Source organism: Pan paniscus, chromosome 21, assembly GCF_029289425.2.
Source record: "Pan paniscus chromosome 21, NHGRI_mPanPan1-v2.0_pri, whole genome shotgun sequence".
NCBI lineage: Eukaryota > Metazoa > Chordata > Mammalia > Primates > Hominidae > Pan > Pan paniscus.
In genome coordinates, this window is record NC_073270.2 from 9,700,228 (window position 1) to 9,725,739 (window position 25,512).

Here is a 25,512-nt window from a genome sequence, read left to right on the forward strand (position 1 = left end):
ATCTATTCTCAACATGTCACCGAGAGGCATCCTTTTAGAACACAAGTTAAATCAGGTCACTCCTCTGTTGAAGACCCTTCAATGGCTCCCATAATCCTCTATAAGTCCAATACAGTCTAACTCCACTTTTGCTGCATTTTTCTTCCTTTCCTCCTTGATATACTCTCTGCTCAGGCCACACTGGGCTCCTTGCTAGGCCCCAACAAGACAGGCGAATCCCACCTTGAGCCATTGTTTCCTCATCTCCCAAGTGTCTGTTTGGGCAACTCTCTCCTGTCTTTCAAATGTTTGCTCAAATCTGTCAGAGGCTTTCCATGACCACTTTATTAAAATTTACAACCCCCCTCCACCACTCTCCCATCCCTGCCATCCTCTCTCCTGTTTATTCTGCTGTGCTTTCTGTTTTTCATAGCATTTGTCACCTTCTCTCATTCAGTCATACCCTTCTTTCCTAAGTGTGTCCTTGAGTACTGTCCCACCCATCAGAATATAAGCTCCACAACGGGAAGAGGCTTTGTCTGTTTCGTTCCCTGATGCTCTTGAGTTCCAGACATCCAAGAACATCGCCTGCCATATAGCTGGTGTCCAATAAATATTTTTTGAATGCATGATGTATGTAGAGGGCTAACAACATTAACTTTGTATGTTAAAAAATAATTCTGGCTCTTTGCGGGAAGAAAAGTAGTGCCCTTAAGCCCAGACTCCTTGGACTGTGTTGTTCACTGAACAAACAGCTGTCAATCATTCATCACTATCTTTTCTCAAGTTTCTTGATGGTAGTGGGATTTTGTGGAGAATATCTCAAAAGTAACAGCTGTGATCATTTTTAACAACTAATTTTTACAGAGAGTGGGGAAGGCTGAGGAGAACTCAATGCCAATTCCACTGCATGTGTGCGAGGCCAGGTGCCTTGTCACACTGGGGGTGTTGGAGCAGATAAAGGCAAACAGAGGAGTTAAAACTGTACTCTAGAAGGCACTCCAAGAGACGTCCCAGACAAATAATGGGAAACACCAGGTGACTTAGAAATCAATTTCATTGCCACAAAAATGACAGCCTCCCTTTTTTTCCACACAGGGGGAAGGTTCCTCCTCATTCTTGTCGGAAACTTGCCATGAGGATCCCTCTGTTTCCCCCAACTTTACTCCCCCCAACCCTCAAGCTCTCAAGTGGTGACCACCGTCCTTCCGGCCAGGTAGGACTGGATGGGAGGGGTCGCTTTTGAGAGAAGGGTGGTGTGTAGCCATCCGGTTTTCAGGCATCACGGACTTGCTCCTTTGTCCTTCATCCTCCCTTTCTCTACATTCCCATCTTTTTTTTCTGCTAAAGTTCCCAGCCACACCCATGATCATTTCCTCATCCTTTCTGCCTTCCTCTGGTATGAATTTCTCCATCATTGTGCTCTCTCTTCCTGACATCAATCTCATTCTTCCATATTGTATTCTTCCTCTTTCTCCATTTTGTTTCTCTACTGGCAAATTTGGCTTCCTTTTTAATCTGGATTTTCTCTCTTGCACTCAGACTATTATTCCCACTTTGGAAACATTTTTTTTTTTTCCATTTCTGCTTCTCACTACACTGTTTTCCCGTGGTCCTATTATCTTACAATCCAGTGGGATCAAGTTAACTCTCAAGGAGTCTGTTTCAATCCACTCCTCTCAACTTACCACAGCCCTCCTTTTGGAAGTCCAGCAAAATTTACTTTATTCCCACATGGTGTTTAGAGTGAATGGGGACAGCTTGTGATTTCCTGATTCTCTAGAAGCAAGAGCTCTTGGAAATATCTCACTAATAGGGATGCTTGGGCCAGGAGCTCTTTGTCAGAGCAAACTTCAGCTTGAAAATCAGAGCAGACTTTAACTTACCCAAGGAGATGCATCACGAAAACTATTATATTCCCTTCACTAATAAGAAAACTAGCATAAGTCATTCCAAAGAGTGTGCAATTCTTAGAAAAAAGAAGCATTCTTGTGATTATAAATAAAGCAAACTTTATTCTGATGTAATGAAAATAAAATTCTACAGTGAGACTTGTACTGTTTTTGTCTTCAAGTATTTGTTGATCTGTGAAATAATGCAGTTTAAAAACATGTCAAGGAATTACTGAAAATAACTCTTTACTGAGAAAGAGATATGAGTTATTCCTCTTCCTCGACATCAGTTGTTGCTCTGGCTCAGAGGTTTTCAGACCTTTGTGGGTATCTGAATTACTTGGACATCCTGTTAAACTGCAGACACTTATCTGGGATGTCTGAGTGGGGCCGGAAAGTCTGCCTTTCTAAGTAGCTCCCAGGGGATGTTGATGCTGCCACAGTTCCAGGGAGCACATTTTAACTGGCCAGGATGTAGTACATTCCTACCTCCAGGCTTAAGCACCTGGAAGAAGCTTGAAGCAACTGTCATGGCATTTTAATGTATTTTAACTTTTTGACCCAATCACAAGCCTGGGCCTTTGATTTTTTTTTTTTTTTTCTACTGCCTGTAACACTAGAAAGAGGGACACAGGGAATGCCATGTCAGAACAAAGTCACAACATGGCTATGAATTCTGTTCATGTCCTCTCAACAGTGATCATTTTGTTTCTGTATTGCCTTGTAATGAAGGCCATATTGGAAGGTGAGTAGAGGACCGACATATAATATCAATTTCTGGCTTCTACAAGAAGGCATCAGGGAGACCTTGAAAATTTCTTCTTCATTTGGATATAAATGTTAAGACTATCTTTTAAATCATCAATGATGAGCATCATTCGATTTTTTGTTGTTGTTACTCTTGTTACTGCCCTGGTAGTTTTGTGTTTTTTGTTTGTTTGTTTGTTTGTTTTTGAGACATTGTTTCGCTCTTGTTGCCCAGGCTGGAGTGGAATGGCGCAATCTCAGCTTACCACAACCTCCACCTCTCAGGTTCAAGTGATTCTCCTGCCTCAGCCTCCCGAGTAGCTGGGATTACAGGCTCCCTCCACTACGCCCAGCTAATTTTGTATTTTTAGTAGAAATGGGATTTCTCCATATTGGTCAGGCTGGCCTCTAACTCCCGACCTCAGGTGATCCGCCTGCCTCAGGCTCCCAAAGTGCTGGGATTACACGCGTGAGCCACGGTGCCTGGCCTGCCCTGGTAGTTTTTAAAGCTATTGTGAAACATCTAATACCACAAGTAGAATATCTTATTTTCTCAGGGGATGCAAATGACAGTGGGTGGAGGAGCTAAAACACATGACTTAGGTTTTATTTTTCAAAACAAATGCAATAGAGACAAAAATGCTGCATTTTTGTTGCTGTGCTCTTTCAGGCTTGTAATAGCGTGTTCACAACTTGTATTCCCTTTAGAATGTCAACTGAGATACCCACTGGGGAAAAATATTTATTTTAAGAAAGAGACAAATATCCCCACAATACCTAGACTTCAAACATTTAATCATATTGTTAGTTTGTTTGGTCCCTTTAGCTTTCCACATATAAAAGATGACATAAAAATAAATATTTCACACTTTTCATGTCAAAATAGGTCTCGTGGCTAAAGCAGAAAAAGAAAATCCCATTATAGCATTTTATATTTGAAAAAAGAACAAAATGTTCTTTTATAATAGTGTATGGAAAAAAGATTTTTGTACTAATTTTAATATTTCCCCAAATGTTTTTTGCATTCTTGTTCTTTCCTTAAACATCTTCATTCATACACTACAGCTGAAAACAAAATGATGAATAAAAAGTAATAGTACATAAGGCCGGGCATGGTGGCTCATGCCTGTAATCTCAGCACTTTGGGAGGCCGAGGTGGATGGATCACCTGAGGTCAGAAGTTCGAGACCAGCCTGACCAAAATGGTGAAACCCCATCTCTACTAAAAATACAAAAAATTAGCCGGGCGTGGTGGCAGATGTCTGTAATCCCAGCTACTCAGGAGGCTGAGGCTGAGATGAGATAGGAGAATCCCTTGAACCCGGAAGGTGATGTTGCAGTGAGCCAAGGTTGCACCATTGCACTCCAGCCTGGGCAACAAGAGCAAAACTCCATCTCAGAAAAAAAAAAAAAAAAGGAATAGCACATAAAGCTATAAAGCTGTCATGTGTTTGCCAAAAGATAATGTTTTCTATTATGATAGAAGATTGGCCCCAAGAGTAGTCATCACATAAATAGTTGGAATTTTACATTTTTTAATTTGTGAGTGCAAATCTTCATTGGTGAAAAAATATATTCCTTGTTATCAGCTAGACCTTAATAGGTGAAGCTAAGTAGGTGAGTTATACTTTTAACTGTGGTAACCCATTTTTTAAATAGCTACAAATCACTGTAGAGCGAGATATAAAATAAACAAAAAAGATGTTTGCTCATTTTATGTATACATAAGTCTTTAGATAAAAAGCTATAGAATGACCAATTTCTAAAAACACCAATGAAACATTAGAAAATTATAAATATATGCCAAGTAATTATTAATGCCTGCTTTATTCTAGGATATGCCAATTTCAATAGAAAGCACAAAAGAACAGAAAACATAGTTCCTACATACTTTAAAATAATAAAGGTCAGTTTAAGGCCATAGAAAGGCATCAAAATATTTTTCTGACACATAATACTAAAAACAAAAATTAGCATTTATGGAGCACTTACTGCATCATCAAACACCTTTAAAGCACATAACATGTGTTATCTTCTTATTCTTACCACTGTACATTTGGAGAAACTAAGGTTCAAAAAGGTTAATGCACTTTACTAAGGTCAGACAAGAAGTACCAGACCTTGGACACACCATGTGTCCTTCAGCTTTCTAAGTATATGTCTGAAGCTAAGATTTTATGGTCTAGATGTCAAAGTAGGTGACTTCTCTTTCTTATGTTGACATGGATAAACAAGCAATAAGGGTACAACACCTGTGCCTCAATATACTTATCTGTAAAATGGAAAGACGACGAGCCTCTTTGTTAAAGAAGCATATCTCTTTGAGTGGCTAGAAGGGATACACACCACACATGTATACCAAACACTGTTTCATTTGCTGGTGGCATAGCCCAGCCTCCACAAGATCGTGGCTAAATTGTGCCAGAGATTTCACCCCCAAATTGATCACAACAGCACGAGGCATTAAACATCACAGGCAGCACGTTCACATTGCTCAAAGTCACTTGTTTTTAGCAAACTTCTGGGAGAAGAACATCTCTGAGGACTAGATTTCAGAAAACCTCCAGCTCTGTGAAAACAGGACTCACCTCTAGGAAACCACAATTAGTCACAGTTTCTGTCACTGAGAGGTGGGCAGCTGTTTTCCGTGTTCATCGCATCTGCTGGGGAAGCAATGCCAAGCAGAAGGAAAGGGAGACACCTGAGGCACAGTGTGGCCTGCACAGTTGGGTTAAGATAATTTTGAGTCAACCTTCCCTGTCTATGGCTGCTGAAAACTCATAGTTCCCCTCTCTAAAGCAGCAGGATTGAGGAAGGGCTCACCCACTCTCACCTCCTTCCAACTTTGGCTTTCCTCCTTCCTCTCATCTCCTCTACTTGCAAGCCATTCGGCTTATACATGTCAATGCTGTTTCAACAACAGACTCGGTGGGTTTGCTTCCCTTGAGGTCTTCTTTCTCTCTCTCCTCTCCCCATTCCTCCTCTTAAGTCTGTCTCTTGCCCCAGCCTTAGAACAGAATCCTTGTTAACTAACCCTTCTTCTGTACTATACAAGAGAGGAGTTAGAGTACACATTGGGCTTTGCAACGGGTCTGCTTTCATTTGTTAAGCAATTGTTTTTTATTTGGATTTCATTTATTCATTTAAATATTTATGAGGCCCTACTACTTACCCTCAGGATGCTAGGAATTCTAAAGGAATATCTTGCTAGAGAAACATCTCCGTTTAGATTGTACTTTAAGTTTCAGTCACAGCACAGAAAAGGGCTTCTTTGGAACCTGTGACAGGTGACCGTCTTCTCCTTTTCCTCTGCAGTTAGATTCAGGGCGACGGCTTTGGGCTAAATTATGAAAGACTTAAGCAGGAGTAAAGAGATTTTTCTGAAAGTAAAAATATCTAAATACCTAAATAGATTCCCGAGGGCTGTTGTGTGTCTCTTTGAAGATCTTTAAATGCGGAGACAAAGAAGGCGTCTACCAGCAGAGGGTTGCATATGTCTGAGTGACCTTTTTATGATCTCTTTTGAGTCCGTGAAGGATGCGATTAATTAAAGTCGGAAGTTTGTCACTAAAATAATAGTTATGAGATCCAGAGAATTCAAGGTGTTGGAGGACTCATTAAGTAGTTGCATAAATATCATGCTGAAAGATTTAATGAGACCATAGGGTCACTTATAGAACGATGGTGCAGAGATGGCCTAGAAAAAATAAATTAGAATCGATATTGTGCTTCTGAATTAACAGCTATAGATTGCTATATTAACACCTGAGACATAAATTCTATAATTATATCTTAATGATGAATATTGATGTTCTTGTCACGGAAAAAATGAAAATTGCTCACATTTAGTATTTTACTTATCAATAATAAAATAAATGTATATATGTGTGCTTATTTCTGTGACATCTGGGAACCGTGAATGCTTTAAGTAGCTACAATTAAATGAATAGTGTTTTTTTTTTCCTTTTAATTCAACCAATAGTTATTAAATGCCTACTACACAGCAGGCACTGGGCTAGGTGCTGGGAAAAAACACAGATGCACCCTTTTCCCCCCTTCAAGTTGATTGTAGTACAGTGCTATCCAATAGAATTTTCTGCAGTGATGGAAATTTTCCATGTCTCAGTGTCCAGTGCAGTAGCAACTAGCCACAAGTAGTTACTAACCATTTGAAATGTGGCTGATGCAACTAAGGAGTTGAATTTTTTATTTTATTTTAACTGTTTATATTTAAATATAAATATAAACAGCCACATGCTTAATCTTAGTTTCTAATGTGTAATCCACCGTTGTGTCAAAAAGGATTGCACTGGGACAAAAGACTATGTTCATCATTATAAAAGAGCTGTTTACATGGGAGGAAAGGCTGACACATAATTGAGGAAACCAAGGAAGGCTTCACAGAGGTGGCAGTCACTGAGCTGAGACCTAGAGGAGCAGATAGGAAGGGCTTCCTCATGACAATATGAAAAAGCCTGAGATGCGAGTATCATGTTACTTGCATCGTGTGGAACTGTATGTAATTTCATCATTTGCATGTTGTGTTACTCTGCTCAGCTTCCATAGCAAAATATCACAGACTGGGTGGCTTCAGCAACAGAAATTTATTTTTTCACAATTCTGGAGTCTGGAAGTCTAAGATCAAGGTGCCCGCGAGATTCGTTTCTGGGGAGGCTTCTCCTCTGGGTTTGCAGACAGTGGCTTTTTGCCATGTCCTCAGATGGCCTTTCTATGCACGTGCACAGAGAGAGAGAGAGCGCATGCACACGCTGGCACTTCTTCCTTTTCTTATAAGGACACCAGCCCCATCAGATCAGGGACCTACTCATAGGAGCTCATTTAACCTTAATTACTTCATTAAAGATCCTGTCTCCAAATATAATCACATTGAGGGTTAGGGCTTTGATATATGAATTTGGGGTAGACACAATTCAGTCCATAAAGGAAGTATATCTCTCACACATAGCTCACACAAATTCTGTAGAAAACTATCATCTATTTACCTAGCATCTGGTGATTTTAATCACTGCTTTTGATTTGCATAGTGATAGATAACATAGGGTTCTAGAATATTAACAGGTATAAAAAATACCTAAACCAAAGTATCCACCTCACAGAACTCGAATGTATTTAAATATTGCTTAAGCAAATATTAATTTTCCTTTATTCTTTGAAGACAAACCAGTGGTGAGTTGGAGCTTACTATCTAAGCTCATAAGAGTCCATTTTAAAATTTTTCAGGGATTTTGTGACCTGGTTATTCAACACAACCATTACTACAAATTAAATTATATAAACTTTCAATGAAATAAATTTATTCAAAACAAATGTAACAAATACTCATAACTCATCATTTACCAATTTTTTCCTAGAGCTTTGTTGAAGCACTTTTTAAATTTTTTTTAAGACAGGGTCTCACTGTGTTTCCTGGCTGGAATGCAGTGAAGCGATCATGGCTCACTGCAGCCTCAATTTCCCGAGGTCAGCTCAATGGATCCTCCCACATCAGCTTCCCACGTAGCTGAGAATACAGGCTTACCACCACACTTGGCTGATTTTTTTTATTTTTAGTTTTGTAGAGGTGGAGTTTTGCCACGTTGCCCAGGCTGATCTTAAACTCCTGAGCTCAAAGCGATCGTCCCGCCTCAGCCTCCCAAAGTGCTCGGATTACAGGCATGAGCCACCATGCCCGGCTCACTTACAAATAATTTAATACCTCTCACTATTGCCGGTGCTCTCGAGGTACTTTGCATCTTTACATCTACTACGCTCCATCGGTAGTGGTGCCTCTGACAGTCTGCTGCTGTACACTCCTCCCAACTCCTTATTCAAGGTCACCACTTTGTTACTTTGAGACGGGCTCTGGGCAAGTATTTACACCATTGAAAATCAACAATCTCTAAAACTGGGCCCTTTCGTTTTCCAGGAGAGCCGTATATTAATCATTTACCAGCATACCACTGGCTTTCATGGTACAGGGTTTTCCCAGTATTTATCTGGAGTTCCTGTTGCAGCTTTCCATGGTTGAAACATTATTACCCATCCTTTAAAAACAAAATGAAACTTTTTACTGAAATAAATTACCTTCTTTAAAGCTTTTTTTTTCTGTTTCCTCCACTAGACAGAGCCTGTACTGCTCTGTTGATCTATGAACTTTCAGGCCCTCAGTATAAAATGTTTTAAGGACAACAGAAAAGTCCCCTAAAACTTACACCTAGCATTGACAACATTTTTCTAGCCCCCTCAGCAATGTCTTCTACCTAAAATTGCCTCAGCTGTAACGTAACATACCTCCTGCTGCTAGTACTAGCTCACAGCTAATACTAAGGGTAACACTTGACTCCATTTTACAGGGGCCACTTTTTTTCCTCTAAAAGTTTTATGTAGCAGTAAGTGAAATAGAATAGATGCTGGGGTAAACAGCAGTTTCCAGATTAAATGTTATTTTCTGTAGGAAACATTTCTCTCCAATGTTGCCCCTTCACACCATCCCCAAACAAGTAAAAAGTTGCTCAGACTTTGAAAATGTAATACCATCTGGCAGAACTCACATTCGACCTTTTATTAAAACTACAATTATGTCACACCTGTGAGATTTAAAATTCAAGGCTCTGGAAGTTAAAGCGATGTGTCCAAGGTTACATGGAAAATTCTTGAGAGCTCACAGTTTCCTGCCCTGGCCTTTCACTTCGGATGTACACCATAGTACATGGGTTTTCTGATTAGAGCTCTCTTCAGTTATGATTTATTTTACCATCATAACATTTTGGGAGGCTGGTATGAGGGTGAGTATAGAAGAAGGAATTCAAGCAGAAAAGGTTAAATGATTTACAGTTTTCGCCCTTTCTCCAAGGGAAATTTATGTGCCCCCAAATTTGAGAATCATGAATTTAGATTAAATGAGAATGGATAAAATCCATTTACAGTCAATTTAGATTGTATAAGAATGGATGAAATCCTTGGCATATCTGAAGAATGGAAAAGGGATCCCAGGAGGTAGTTCTGGATAACTTTTAACTTGAAAACGTCTGGTAGAGGCCGGGCATGGTGGCTCATGCTTATAATCCCAGCACTTTGGGAGGGCGAATCAGGCAGATGACTTGAGCCCAAGAGTTTGAGACCAGCCTGGGCAACATGGCAAAACCCTATCTCTACAAAAAATACAAAAATTAGCTAGCTGTGGTGGTGCATGCTTGTAGTCCCAGCTACTTGGGGGGCTGAGAGATGGGAGGATTGCTTGAACCTGCGAGGTCAAGGCCGCAGTGAGCCAAGATCGCACTACTGCACTCTGGCCTCTGGCCTGGACAACAGATTGAGACCCTGTCTCAAAAATAAATAAATAAATAGTCTGGAAGGATAGAAAAAGCAAGTGAGAAACAAAAAAGGGACCACCTATGAGGTAGGAGGAAAACCAAGAGTGTCGAAGAAACCCAGAGGAAAAGCAGTGCATGAGTATGAAGGGCATGATCCCCAGTGTCTAAAGTTGGTGAATGCTACAGGAGAGTCTTCTTTGGTTTTAGTATCCAGGAGGTCATTATTGGCCTCGATCTTAATGAGGAATCAGCCAAAAGGTGGGGAAGGGAACCAGGTAAGAGTGGATTAAACAGGAGACCAGGAACAGGAGACAGCTTATCTAACACTCATTTGGAGGTTTAGACTCGAAGGGAAGCAGGGATCTGGTCTAGTAATGGAGGAAATAGGAGGGAAAATCCATTTGAGAAGAGATTAATGAGTCCTTCTAATTCATGGTTCGGTTTAGTTTATCATGAAACACTAAATCAAATGAAAGAGTTGCTTCTATAGCCCTGTGCACTTCCATCAGCAGATTTTATATTGGGTTGTGCAGATCAACCCCATTGCCAAGGAAGAACAAGAAAAAGATATTTCACCTACATTAATGGTTGGCAGAGTGGTTTTTCCCTCTGATAAATTAATATTCAATGGAGGAACAATATGTTAATGAGTATAGAGCATAGATTATTCAGAACAATAACAATAAAGGATTTCTGTAGACCTTGTTTAAATGTTAGATTTTCTTTTGCTGTTGAGTACATGAACAGCAATACTTACACAACTTACATCATGATCGTCAGAGCCGACACAGAAAGCCACAGGCCTGCCTGGCTGCTACACTGAGGTGTCTACAGACCAAGAGGCTTCACATGTGCCTTTCTGTAATTAGTATTTACTCAGCCTCCTATAGCAGGGAAAATATTTTGCACATAATAAACTCATATATTTCCTTACCCATTAAGGGGTAATGTACTTAAGCACATTTTCCTGTAGGATTTTTACCAGCAAGGTCGAGTCATAGCTCCAGGAGAGGAAAGAATGGGACTCCCTAGAAGAGAAGATCCTCATTAGCAAGTGAAAAATTTTGTAAAACAGGGATTACAAGAGAGGAAGGTATTTTTTTTTCAAACTTTTCAAATTCCTTTAGCTTCTTCTAACATGGAAGTCAGATCTGGGGGGCTAGAGCCTTGCTTGCTATATACCCAAAGATGACAGAACTCAGGATAAGACATAGAAAAAGAGAAAAGCCTGCCCCCTTCTTCCTCAGGCCTTGGAATCGTTGGAAGAAGAAGGGGAGAGAGAGAATAGAGCAGGAAATGAGACTTTGTATGTACCTCTCTGACTTCTACCCTCCAGGCGAAAATCCGGAAGATTCTGGAGCAGGCTCATGACTCCTCATATCTTGTGTGTCTTAGAAGGGACACGAAAGCTCTTGCATGTCCTGGTGATGGGAAATGGTGGTGTGAGCGGGGGCTGGTGTGAGCGGGGGCTGGTGTGAGCGGGGGCTGGTGTGAGCGGGGGCTGGTGAAAGCTGGGACAAGACAAAGAGGCTCCCTCTGGTGTTGACTTCATAACTGAAGTCCGCTGGACTCAAGTAATGAGTGGACTTGGCCAGACTCTACCGGGGCATCTCGCCCCAAATGGCCAGCAGTCTTGTGTCCATGGAGAAATCTAGACCAACCATTTCACAGCACAGACCTATGAGGATGCAGAGAGCAGCCTGGCAGGTCTAAGTCTGTGCCTTTCTCCCCCTTGGAAGACACACTGAGTTCCTGAATAGATTTACCCACCATTTGGGAGAGCTGAAAATGGGAAGGACAACTTTACAAGCTTCAACTTTACCCAAAGAGACTGACTCATGCAAAAAAACGTGTAAAACCAATCCTATGGGGAGTGAAATGTTGAAGAAACCATAAGGAAATTGTCTATTTCCTTTAACAGTTAGAAGGACTAGGGCAGCTTCCCTTCCTGTCATGGGAAGTGTGGCTCCTACGCCCTCTGGGAGAGTGGTTTGAGAAGTGTTTCCGCTGTGACTTAAATTATAGCCATTTCCCGAGCAGGCAGCCCAGGGACTGTGGTAGGCAGTGCCAGCTACTCGGAGTCAATTGAAAGGGAATTGGTCGCCTGGGAGGTTTCTAACCTGATTTCAGGTTTCCTGGACACCGCGTCCTCTCCTGACCCAACACCTGCTGTGACAGATAGATGTTTGTAATGAGGTGAATAACAAACAGTCTCATGAACATTAGGTCACATGGAACAAAAGGCACACTGGCTTAGGTGGAGCCTGCATTTTCCTGTTTTTCTAATACATTTCTCTACCAAGTCTACTCACTCGCGGAAAGCTTTGGCAAGATTTTTAGGCAAAGCCTTTAAACTCACATTTTTTTGAGGAAAAAAATGTTTGCTATTTCATGGCTGAAAGAGAGACTCAATTCTGCTGTTACATTCAGAAATCTGTTTTTTTTGTTTTTAAATGTCTGTTTCATACTTAAAATCTCAGAATATCTTACTGAGACCAGCTCTAAAGTAAACTATTTCACCACACTCAAAGAAGACCCAACCATCATAATAAAGGGGGCAGAAAGAAACATTGGGAGGTGATGGATTTGTTGTAAAAATGAATGAGGGCCAGGCACGGTGGCTCACACCTATAATCCCAGCACTTTGGGAGCCTGAAGTGGGAGGATCACTTGAGCCAAGGAAATCGAAATCAGCCTGGGCAAGATAGTGAGACCCTATCTCTAAAAAAAATTTTAAAAATTAGCTGGGCATGGTAACACATGCCTGTAGTCCCAGCTACTGAGGAGGCTGAGGCAGGAGGATCACTTGAGCCCAGGAATTGCAGGCTGCAGTGAATTATGATCACACCACTGCACAGCCAGGGCAACAGAGCAAGATTCTGTTTTAAATAAATAAATAAATATTAATGAATAAAATCAAATATTCCTAATAGACAAACTGGCTTTTGACTTTTCTGGTGGTATTTCAATTGATTTTTCCTGTAGCGGAATTAATAGGTGAATGCCTGCCACAGCAAGGGTCCAGTGTGAATGAAGCTTTCTATGTGATTTGTAGGTTTTTCCTCTGCCCTGATGTGACTACCAGAAGTGGGGCTCAGCTGGGAGTTTTAGAAATGACTTTTTCTTTTTATTTAAATTTTGTGCCTAATTATATTCTTAGATGTATTAGTCAGAGCTTTATCATGATCATTCGTATTTCTACAGTCCCTCAGTATTTAAGTCTTATTAGCAAAAGTAAATGTGAAAAAGGTATTGTGTGAGATTTTACAACAGCCCAAGATGAAGAGTATAGATGTGTGTGGTGTTCGTCGATGGCATTATGCTTCTATCCTTGTTCTGACAGGATTCTGGCCTTTTGGAACATTCTGTCTAAGGATTGAAACTAATTTAGTTGAGAAACCTAAATATTACATTTCGAGAATGATTTTAACACCTAGATTTCCAATCTTGAAATTACAATAGTCACTCACTTATCAAAGAGTAGAGTAGAAAATAGGTCTTTCCTTTTAACATCTTTTCTCTCTTAAAATTGGAGGACAGGGATTTATAAGTAGTGTTCCATCTATCCATCCATCCATTTATCCATCCATCCATCCATTCTTCCATCCACCTATCCACCTATGGTATGTACTTGCGTGTGTGTGTGTGTGTGTGTGTGTGTGTGTGTGTCAACATATTTAAAAGGCAGGTTTACTCATTGCTTTTGGTACAGTTCTCTAAACTAAAGAAGCTTATGTTGGTACTTTTATTGTCCATGAAACTATATTATGAAACAATAACAGGTAGGAAGGATGGGTTCCCATAAATATCCTCTTACTCTCTTTGCATTTTGTATCATGTGCACTACTAATCTCTTACATTTGTTAATCCATTGCTATGGTTTTGACATAAGTTGGACTGACACCTTCATTTAGCAGATGTAGAAAGAGGCCCAGAGAGGTCCACTTACAGGCAGGAGTAGGGCCAGGCCAGAAATCTAGTCTCCCATCTTTTTGCTTTTCTTAGCAAACAGATTCCCCAATGAGCAGACTTGATTGTGTCTTGCTGCACAGCAATCCACACTAACTATACAGGTGTAATGTCCATTATCTAAAAAACCCAGTCCGCTTTGATTTCGGATCATGTGCTTCCCTTCTCTACTGTGCAGATGTCAGGTAAACAGGTCATTGCTGCCCTGCTTCATTGTTTGTTCCGGTCTTCTTTTCTCTGGGTTCCTTCCTTTATTCATTTTCAGCTGTTACGAATTTATACACAATTAAAGGGGGAGGGAGGCATATTAATTGAAAAATTGATGACATAACCTTGAGGGCTTTGCTTTAATTACCTCCAGTGTCCAGGAATGACAGTTCTTCAGATTTATCTTCTCTTCCTTAATAGAGGATTTTCCCACTGGACGGACTTCTGGCGATATCTGGTGTTCAGACTGTAGTGCCATGCTCTGCTATTTTTATTACTCACACAAAAGTGAGTTGATGGGCCACGAGCAAATTAAATTTATCATCATGCAACGGTGGGATGAAAGAGCCATTGCTAACCCTGGCAAACCTAAGGTGTACAATTTCACAAAATTACATAGATGGTAAGAGGTGGTGTTGACACAATTGGAGCTGACACTTTCATTTAGCCAATGTGGAAAGAGGCCCACAGAGGTCCACTTATAGGCAGTGGTAGGGCCAGGTCAGAAGTCTAATCTTCAGCCTCCTTGCTTTGTACTCCCGACCTCAAACCCAACCACTCTCTTCTCCCAACCATAATGCATCTTAGTGAGTTATAGTACAACACAAGATCTAGAAATATCTATTAAAAAATTATCTGCTGATCATAAAACAATTGAAAACGTAGAGAAGAATTTAGTTAGGGGCTAGATGTAGTGTTTACAATTTGAAAATCAATAGTTTTCCTCTATAGCATCAATAATATCTATCTGTCTATCTAATTATGTATAATATGAAACAAAACAACAGAAACCATAAGATATATTAATAGAACACATATAACCTGTTTATAGATATTCCTAAGGAGGATTGTGGCAAAGATTCCTGGAAGTGATATTTAATGATATCTTATAAAATGGTAGTGAAGAGAAAAGTAAAACAGTGGCAAAGAATATGAAAGATGAGATACCAGTGTATAAGAGATCAATAAATAATTAAAAGCAAACAAATGGGAAGGAACTGATCTTTCAGAAAAAACCAGGAGATACAGCTAAGTGCCCAGAGCACAGGATCCCGTCTGAGAGGGACACTGGAAAGAGAAAACCAAGGGAGGTAAATTATCAAAGAAATATTATAAGAAACATTTTCACAACTGAAGAACATTAATTACCAGACTGAAGGGCCAAACTGAGTGCCCAGCCACAAGAAAGAAATGACCCACACTTAGGCTCCAAACTGGAAAATTTTGGAATACCAAAAACAAAAAGAATTTTTTTCAACATTTCCAGAACAAAAACTACCACTCACAAATTGAAAGTCAGAATGAGATCAGGCATCTCTACAGAAAATGAAATTTGAAGAGTAAAGCAAAGCATTCAAAGTCCTAAAATAATTTAATGGGGATTTCTAAAGCCATACTATCAAGCCAGAGAATAGAACAAAAACATGTTCAGACATACAAAATACTGTACCATCTATACATTTTTCTAAAAGGCAAAACAAATTCTGTTCTTTCTATAAGCATATATATGAATAAGAATGAACAGAGAATTTCTGGACATCTACATACCAAACTTAAACCATGGTTTACCTGGGGGAGGGGACTGGGATTAAGGAGGTGGCCAAAGGGTGCTTTGCAGCTATCCATATTGTTTGTTTGCATGTGTTTACTGAAATAATGTAATTATGTATTATCTGGGTGATTAAAAGTATTCTTCATGTTAATGCAAGATAATCCATTAGTGATAAAAGTTAGTTTTAAATGAGAGCTTGTTTGAAATTCTAAGCTTTCCTCTGACTGTTCATCTGGAACCACTTCTTTCAAGTGCCCTTTCTATTTCTAGCTTTAAAAAGAAATCCAATTCAGGCTAAAAGGAGCCATTATAGTTTCTTGATATCATCACATTTCTGTTAATGAGCCCTTCAAACTTGATTGGTTCTTAGTAGAATTACAGTGATTCTGAAGCAATCCTGAAGTCACCTGTATCCCTCTGCCATAGAAAATGCCGCATCTGTTGCTGATATAATCTAAGATAACAAAATATCAAGAAAACAAAACAGAGAGACCTGAGCTTCCAATGAAAACTCTGTATAACTTTTTAAAATATGTTTAAATGCATCAATGAATGGGAAAAAAGTAGAGAATGCTCAGAGGACAAGGTCCAAGTGAAAGCAGGTACCAGAGACGTGAGCAGAGCATGCAAGCTGTCCTTTATCTTGAAGGTGTCTATCAGTGTCAGCTTGGTAGAACTTGGTATTGAAACTTGGTGTAGAATAGAGGAGGAAAAAATTCTCCCTGAGAATTCATGATTGCAAGCTGGTCCTCACTGGGGGTTTGAAGCCTGAATTCACCCCACCTGACAAACTCAGGGCCAGACTGAAGGGCCAAACTGAGTGCTCAGCAACAAGAAAGAAATGACCCACGCTTAGGCTCCAAACTGGAAAATTTCAGAATACCAAAAACAAAGAGATTTAATTTAAATCTGTCTCATCCTGGAAATCCTCTGGGCTCCTGACATAATTAATCAGTTTATTTAAAAAGGAACCCATCTTTAAACCAGACCTTAAACTATTACTACAGATAAAGTTCCAGGAAATTCACCACATGAAAGCAATCACAATGAATACAAAGAAAGTCCATGAGTGAGAAAGAGCAAAAATAACAGACAGCAGAATGACCCCTACAAAAACTTGAGATTTTGGAATTATGAGAAACAGAATATTAAGCAAGTACTTTTAAGGTTGACAATATGAGTAAAAAGCAACTGACTAAAAAAAGCGATGAAGCACATTTGCAAACAAACAAATTGATTCTCTATAAGTGAAAAATATATTTAAAATGCAATGCATAGTTATAGCAACAGAAAGAGAATTAGTAATTTTTAGAGATCTATATAATTAGCAAGAATACAGCAAAGTATCAAAGACATGGAAAATATGGTAGAGAGATCAAGAGGCACGAAGGATAGAATGAGAAGAGGTGAGAGCAAATAGGTACAGGAGATTATCTGAAGAGGTTATGTTTCAGAATTAATAAAATTAATTCTGGATTAATTCATAGATTCACAAATTCATAGATTAAGAAATCTCAAGCATAGTGTATTTTAAACAATGCCACATCTAAATATAAGTATCATATTTAAGTTCCAGAAACACAAGTATCATTTAACAATGAAAGTAATAAAGAGATTTTTAGCACAGCCCAGGAAGACAAAAGATGGGGAGCAAGGATACAGTGAGGACTGAGGGTTTCCCACCAGCAAATCTTCACTAAAGGAAATCATATCTCCATATGCTAGTCAGACAAAAAAATGCCCACTATTATCCCTTTCTGTTCAATGCAGTAAGACAAGAAGAATAAATAAAAGATACAATGTTTAGATATTAAATGAAAAAATATTTGCAAATGATGTGAATAACTATTCAGAATAATCTACAGATAAGTTAATGAGTTAGCAAATATGCTGAATATAAAATTAATTTATAAAAATCCATTTCATTTCCATATATAAGCAACAGGCAGCTAGAATAACTTAAAAAATATATAACATCATAACAAGTAAAGTTATTATTGGGTATAACATCAAACAAGGTCTATTATAACATGCTTATGAATTGGAAGAGCCAATAGCATAAAAATAAGTTCTGGCCAACATGGTGAAACCCCGTCTCTACTAAAAATACAAAAATTAGCTGGGTGTGGTGGCATGTGCTTGTAATCCCAGCTACTTGGGAGGCTGAGGCAGTAGAATTGCTTGAACCCAGGAGGCGGAGGCTGCAGTGAGCCGAGATTGTGCCACTGCACTCTCCAGCCTGGGTGACAGAGGGAGACTCAGTCTCAAAAAAAAAAAAAAAAGTTCTCCCAAATTGATCTATAGATTAAATGCAGTACCAAAAAAAGTCAACATTTGTAGAATTTGACAAGCTGATTCCAAAATTTTTATGGTAAAGCAATGGCCCAGGAATTACCAAGATGTTTCTGAAGTGGGACAGAACATAAAGATTCATCACATATCAAAAATCATTCTGAATATATAGTAATTAAGATATTAGTGGGATACTGGCAGCTTTAACATTGGCACAAATAAGTGATCTATGAATAAGTGCACACTGACTGATGTGAGAACTTGATTTATGAGAGAGATGGCACTGGAGACATGTGGAGAAACTCAGGCTTTTCAATAAATATTGAAAGAACTATTATTATTGATATGGAAAAAAACTAAATTGGATTCCTACCTCACCTCACACACAAAAATCCTATCTATGTGGTTTCAAGAAGTAAATATGAAATATAAAACTATAAATCTTTAGAATATTATGTAGAATACCTTTGTGCATTTGGGAAAAGGAAGGTTTTTCTTTACCAATATAGAAAAAGAACAAAATTTAACAGAAAGATTGATAATTTGGGCTAAATTGAAGGTAAGCTATTCTGTTCATCAAAAGACACTTTGAAGAGAGTAAAAAGACAGATAACTCCTACACTTAAAACTTAATCAAAAATTAGTGTTATACATCATCCTTTGCTAGCCATGGGGGATTTGTTCTAGGACCCCCCCCCACAGATACCAAAACCTGCAGATGCTGAAGCACCTGACACAAAATGGTGTAGATAGTCTCAAATTGATTTCCAGAGGGTTTGCACCAATTTTTACTTCCACCAACAGTTTACAGTTGTCCCAGATGCACCATATCCTTGAAAATTACTTAATATCATTAGACTTAAAAATAAAAAGTAGCAAAACATGAATCCCTGGTTTAGTTGGTTAAATAATGGTCCCTCATATTCCTAAACACTTCCTCAGATATGCCAGTGTAGAGGTATAAAATAGTATAACACTGTGGTTTATTTATATGTATTATAAAGATATGTTATATATATTGTAAAACCTATTCATCCTCCTATATATATTAAATCCTCTCCAGATTACTTATAATACCTAAAATGCCATATAAATACTTGTTACACTGTATTGGTTATAATTTGTATTATGTTTTATTTATGTTTTTTTTTCAAAATTTTTTGAGTTACAATTGGGTGAATCGGTGAATACGGATTCAACCAGTGGATACAGAGAACCCATGGATACAGAGTCAACTGTATTATATAGTATTATATATACTCTATATTATATTAATATATTATAACATAGTATTATATTATTATATATGAAATTCCTACAGATTAAGTGAAAGACAAACAGTAGAAAAATGTGGAAAAACTCAAACAGGTGCTTCTAATATGGAAAAACACAAACGATTGGCAACATATAAATAGGCTCAAGCTGATTAGTAATCAAAGAAATGCACATTGAAACCACAGTGTTATTTTATACCTTCAGACAGGCATATGTTTTAAGTCTAACAATATCAAGTGATTTGCAAGGATATGGTGTATCTGGGACAACTGTAAACTGCAGGTGGGAGTAAAAATTGGTGCAAACACTCTGAAAAACAATTTGAGATTATCCAGTTAAGTTGAAGGTGTACAGTCCTATAACCAGAAATTCCTCATCAAGGTAGAAACTCCCTAGAGAAATTGTAGCGTATGTGTATCAGGAGCGTTGTGCCAGAGTGTTCATAGCAACACTCTCTGTACTAGAAAAAGAAATGAAAAATAACCCACCTATAATAGTAGAATAAAGCAATGTTAATATATTCCTACAAAAGAATATTACACAACAACTAAATAAATATGACTTGTAGCTACACATAACAACTTGGATAAATTTCATCATCAAAATATTTAGTTAAAAAAACAAGTGGGAGGAAAATATATACAGTATGATTCAATCCAATAAGTTTAAAAGCATGCAAAATGAATCAATATATTATTTTAGTATACAAATATGATACAAATAAATTTTTTAAAGTATGAGAACAATAAAACCAAAAAATTCAAGACTCTCATTACCTCTGAGGAGTCAGGGAAGGAGAGAGGATTTTATAAACTAGTCAGTAGGTGTTTATGCTTCAATGTTCTTTATATCTTATGACTATTTTACCCTCTTTTATATGTACTCAATATTGAAGAGATCAAAGCTATCTTGAGTAGAGGTAAAAGAAGAATGTTTTTAATTAAAAAATATATTTAAGGCCGGGTGCGGTGGCTCATGCCTGTAAACCCAGCACTTTGGGAGGCTGAGGTGGGTGGATCACGAGGTCAGGAGTTCGAGACCAGCCTGGCCAAAATGGTGAAACCACATCTCTACTAAAAATATAAAAATTAGCCAGACATGGTGGCCCGCGTCTGTATCCCAGCTACTCAGGAGGCTGAGGCAGGAGAATTGCTTGAACCTGGGAGGCGGAGGTTGTGGCAAGCTGAGATCACGCCTCTGCACTCCAGCCTGGGCAACAGAGCAAGATTCCATCTCAAAAAAAAAAAAAATATATATATATATATATTTAAATGACACTTTTAAAAATGGAGGGAGGAGAGTAGTTATGATATATCAGTTTACTGTAAGAATAATTTTGACAGATGGGATATTTTCACATGTCAGCATCATTCAAATTTTTTATTATGTTAAACTGATGAACAGTAATTACATATAAAAAGTGGACATTCAAGTCATTCAGATAAAGCCACTACCCCGCTCTGTGGGTTTGTCAAAAGGTGTCAAGTCCTACCTTCTCAGTAGGCGTCTACACAGCCTGGCGCTGTATCCCTCTCCACCCGCCCCCTCGCAGTGCGCACTATACTTCCACTGTTCCAGCTCTTTGTCTGTCCCCAGATGGAACCGTGCTTCTCCTGTTTCTTCTGCTAGGCCACAATTCCTCCAGATATCTCCACACTGGTACCTTTTTCTGCAGTTCTTGGTTCAAATGTTTCTTTGCAGAGAGACTTTCTCAAATGGCAGAGTAGTTTCTATCTTTTTTCCTTTTTTTTTTTTTTTTAATGTGTGGCACCATCATTCTGAAAATATCTTATTCTTGTGATTACTTGTTTATAACTTGTTTCGTCCCCACACAGGGGCCGCATCTCTGTTATTTCTCCAAGCACCTGGCATAGAGGAGATATTCAACAACTTTATAGAAGGAGTTAATATTTTGCAGACTAAATAGTTGGGCAATAGAAGGTTGCATATATATTCTTATTTTTTAAATTGGGGAAACAGTAAAGTTCAGACCCATTCACTTTAAATATTCATCCAAAAGATATTTATTAAGCATTTAGTATGTGTCAGGCACTGCGCTACATACTAAGGATACAGAGTGAACAGGAAGGTAGCCAGGAACCCTGTGCTGGGAATGGACAGGCCTCCAGGTGCCTAAGAAGATCAGAGTAAAATCAGGAACCACATGATCTGGAAGCTAAGTTGCCAAAATACTGTGGGTAGGATTCTGGGCATTTTTCTTCAATAATTCTATAGTGATACCTAAAGCCAGTGTGGAGATTAAAGGATGAGACTATCAGAGTTAAGGGGAGCTTTAGGGCACAAAGCTAGTCATTGCACCAATGCCAGGCTTTCCACGAGAAAGAAAAACTAAAAAACAGCAAAACACAAGTCCCTGGATTAGTTGGTTAAACAATAGTCCCTCATCTTCCTAAACACTTCCTCAGATATGTCATTGAAAACCCCAGCTGGGAAGACCCCTCTGAGTTCCAAGACTGACTAATGAAATGATATTTCTACCTTTGATCTGTTGCAATAAAATTAAGATGTGAGTAGAAGAGAACAGAGATATCTCTATAAAGTTCCCTGTTACAGCTCAGTCAGCCCTTTGTATCCATGGGTTCCACATCCATGGACTCAACCAACTGCAGATCAGAAATATTTGGGGGAAAAAATGGTGTCTGTACTGAACGTGTATAGATTTTTGTCCTTGTCGTTATTCCCTAAATCATTGAGTTAGGTATTATCATTATTCCCTAAATTTACATTGAGTTAGGTATTATAACTAGCCTAGAGATGATTCACAGTGTATAAGTGGATGTGCAACGGGCATATGCAAATACTACACCCCTTTTTTGTTTTTTGTTTTTTGAGACAGAGTCTTGCTCTGTCACCCGGGCTGGAATACAGTGACGCAATCTAGGCTCACTGCAGTCTTCGCCTCCTGTGTTCCAGTGATTCTCCTGCCTCAGCCTCCCTGGTAGCTGAGATTACAGGCATACGCCACTGCGCCCAGCTAATTTTCGTGTTTTTAGTACAGATGGGGTTTCACCATGTTGGCCAGGCTGGTCTGAAACTCCTGACCTCAGGTGATCTGCCCGCCTCAGCCTCCCAAAGTGCTAGGATTACAGGCCTGAGCCACCATGCCCGGCCAGAGCCACCACCCCCGCCTGCACCACTTTAAATAAGGAACTTGTGCATCCGTGGATTTTGGCATCCAAAGAGGGTCCTGGAACCAATCCCCCATGGATGCCTAGGGACAACTGTATTATATTAGGTTGCTAATCAATTCGTGTACACTTTACCCAGTTTTATACCATATTGAACTATTGATATTTGATTTGACATACCTGTGGCCATTTTTGAACAAGGCCATTCTGAACTAATATGTCTTGATGTGAGAGCATATTCCCTAGTGGCATCTTTGTTTCTATGGAATGCTCTGATTCAATTTATATCCCTTTGATTTATATCCTGTTTCCATCAGGGAACAAGCTCTCAGCACTAACGCCTTCTACACAGGAATGCCTCTACCATCTCTTTCAGATAGTTCAGAAGGCCCTTGAAGATCTTACACATTCTAAATACCCTGGGACACTTTCCACCATATCACAAGGTCATTACAATTGTCTGCCAGTGATAATTTTGTTCCTTAGCTTCCTAAACATTTACTCCTGGTTCTCAGTGGGTTTGTCAGCATCTCACAGGGTTGGCAATGACACCCACTATACTTCTCTCTATCCCGCCTTGGGGAATCAGTTTAACATCTTATCTCCTTGCTTGTTGGAATTGACACATCCAGCATTCAGACTGTCCATGCTACATGTAGGATAACCAACAAACAAAATTGCGTTTTTTTGAAACTTAAAGGCTCAATACCTTTATTTACTATTAGACTGCAGATTGTTGGGCCTGTAAGTAGGACACACATTGCCTAGAGTGGTCCGGCTCTGTCCTTTGCCATCTGGCTGCATGAATCAATGTCAGCTGGATACAAATATATCTCTGGAAAGGGGACATTGGGAAAAAGGGTAGATACACTAAGCACAGACCCCAGAACCTGTTCCCAGAAAAATATTTTCATGGTAAATCCTAATATATTAAAGCACAGGTTTAAAATGCTGGCTGCATGCTTTCTCTGTCTTTTATTTTCATTGGATGCTAGAATTTGAATGGGCCCTGTTTCTGCTTTATTAATCCATATTTTATGGCAGGAGAAATTCAGGAGAACTCAGGAATGGCAGGAAGTGGATGAGAAAGAGTGTGTGATAGAAACTACAAGTAGCCTTAAAGGCAAAACAAGAATAATGCTACTGAGATGATGAGGCTTGCATATCCAGCTGGCTACTGTATTCTGGCCACCAGAATTGGATCTCAGCTTGGATTTTCGAGGCTTAGCAGTACAATGAGGATTGGGATTCACAAATTATAATTATAAGTATTATTTATTAAAAGGTAGTTTTGGTCTCAGAAGGAACCAAATAATAATAATGCATGCATCACTGAAAGATAAAAATCCATAAAAAATAATTGGGGAATATGAGATAAGGGGAAAATTGAGAATAAGAATAAAAAGGTAACTTGGAGTAAGGGAGGAATAAATTAGTAAGCCAATCATAACACACACCCCATAACATCCTGGATATTGGTTGATGTCTGGATATTGAGTTCATGGGTCAACACTGGCCACAGAGGTGAAGCATCATTGGAGTAGCTTGGGCTTGCAAGGAAGGTTGGCATTATATCCCTTCCCATCCCCAGATGCCACCATAGACTCACCTATACTATCCCCAGGTCCTTATTGTACTCATTTTATTCATTCACACGTTTTTTGAATGTATTCAATATGCCAGTGACCAAGTTCTGGAGAAACCATACTTTGTAAAAAGTAGACATTGTCCCTGCTCCAGTGAAATTTACCCCCCCAAAAAAGGAGAGAAGGAACCAATAAACAAATGATTTCATGAACTAATTGTCTAGCTACAAACCCAGACAAGTTATCTGAAAGAAAGGAGCATGGTGCCAGGAAAACCCAGACTGGTCTGAGCAAGGTAGGTATAGGGGATCGAAGATTAGGCAGAACATCTTGGAGCAAGTGATGTTTGAACTAAGAGCCAAAGGCTGAGTAGGAATTAACTAGGTAAATGGTATAAGGTCTGGTAGAGTGAGAAAGAGTGTGTGGACGAAGAGAAATCCTTTCAGATACAGAGAATAATACACGCAAAGTCCCTGTGATAGGAGGGACCATTGTGTGTGCAAGGAACTGAAGAGTCATGGTAGATGACCACAGAGCATCAGGAAAAGAATATACAATGGAGCCAGAAAGGTAGACAGAAATGAAACCCATAAAGCCTTGGCTGCTGCATTAACAATTTTGGCTTTTATCCTAATAAGACTTAAGGCTGGCTGAAGGTAGTGATATGATCAGATTTAGGCTTTGAAAATATTTTTATTGATTAATGTGGGGAGCAAATTAAAGGGTAGAAGGGGCAAGCGGTTTGCAAAAGATTAGCTAAGGATATAATGTTAGTGCAGGCAAGAGACATTGGCAGTGTGGAGTCGGTTTATGACAGTGGTGATGGACAGAGGTAGAAGGATGTGAGAAACAGGGCCTGGAGCCGGATTGGCTGTAGGATACAGGGAAAGGGAGGAGTCAAGGAATTGCCTAGACATGTGGTTTGTGCAATTGAATGGATTTTGACTCCTATTCCTGGGCTAGGTGTCAAACTGCCAAACTGGGAATGAGGGGGAGGGAGCCATGACAGCAACATTGGACATAGTATGACTGAGATGTTTTCAGGCATCTAGAGAAGTCATGTGGATGGTGAAATGTACCACTTTGGAATTGAGAAGAGAAGTCTTAGCTGGAGATAAAAGATTTGTGAGTCATACATATTAAAATGGAAGGAAAGTGGAGAAAATATAGCATGACAGAGAAAAGAAGCCCTCACCAGGCGCAGCGGCTCACATCTGTAATCCCAGCACTTTGGGAGGCCGAGGCGGGTGGATCACGAGGTCAGAAGATCGAGACCATCCTGGCTAACATGGTGAAACCCCGTCTCTACTAAAAATATAAAAAATTAGCTGGGCGTGGTGGCAGGCGCCTGTAGTCCCAGCTACTCGGGAGGCTGAGGCAGGAGAATGGCATGAACCCGGGAGGCGGAGCTTGCAGTGAGCAGGAGATTGCACCACTGCACTCCAGCCTGGGCGACAGAGCGAGACTCCGTCTCAAAAAAAAAAAAGAAAAGAAGGCCTCAGATGGATCCATGGAGAGTTTTCAAGGAGCAACTAGGCCTAGGATTATTCT

At 39.3% G+C, this 25,512-nt stretch overlaps 1 protein-coding gene across 5 annotated transcripts in view; it reads left to right on the forward strand.

Annotated features, from left to right (window-relative positions):
• Positions 1–25,512, forward strand: part of PLCB1 (phospholipase C beta 1) — a 751,601-nt gene that overhangs the window by 667,734 nt on the left and 58,355 nt on the right. For 3 of the 5 annotated variants that reach the window (XM_034947109.2, XM_003821363.4, XM_063601095.1), the window contains exon 32: positions 1,078–1,195. The exons of the other annotated variants lie outside the window; for them this stretch is intronic. In XM_034947109.2, the coding sequence (XP_034803000.1) occupies positions 1,078–1,176 (99 nt within the window). In that variant the 3' untranslated portion in view covers positions 1,177–1,195. The remainder of the gene's footprint in view (positions 1–1,077; positions 1,196–25,512) is intronic. 5 annotated transcript variants of the gene reach the window in all.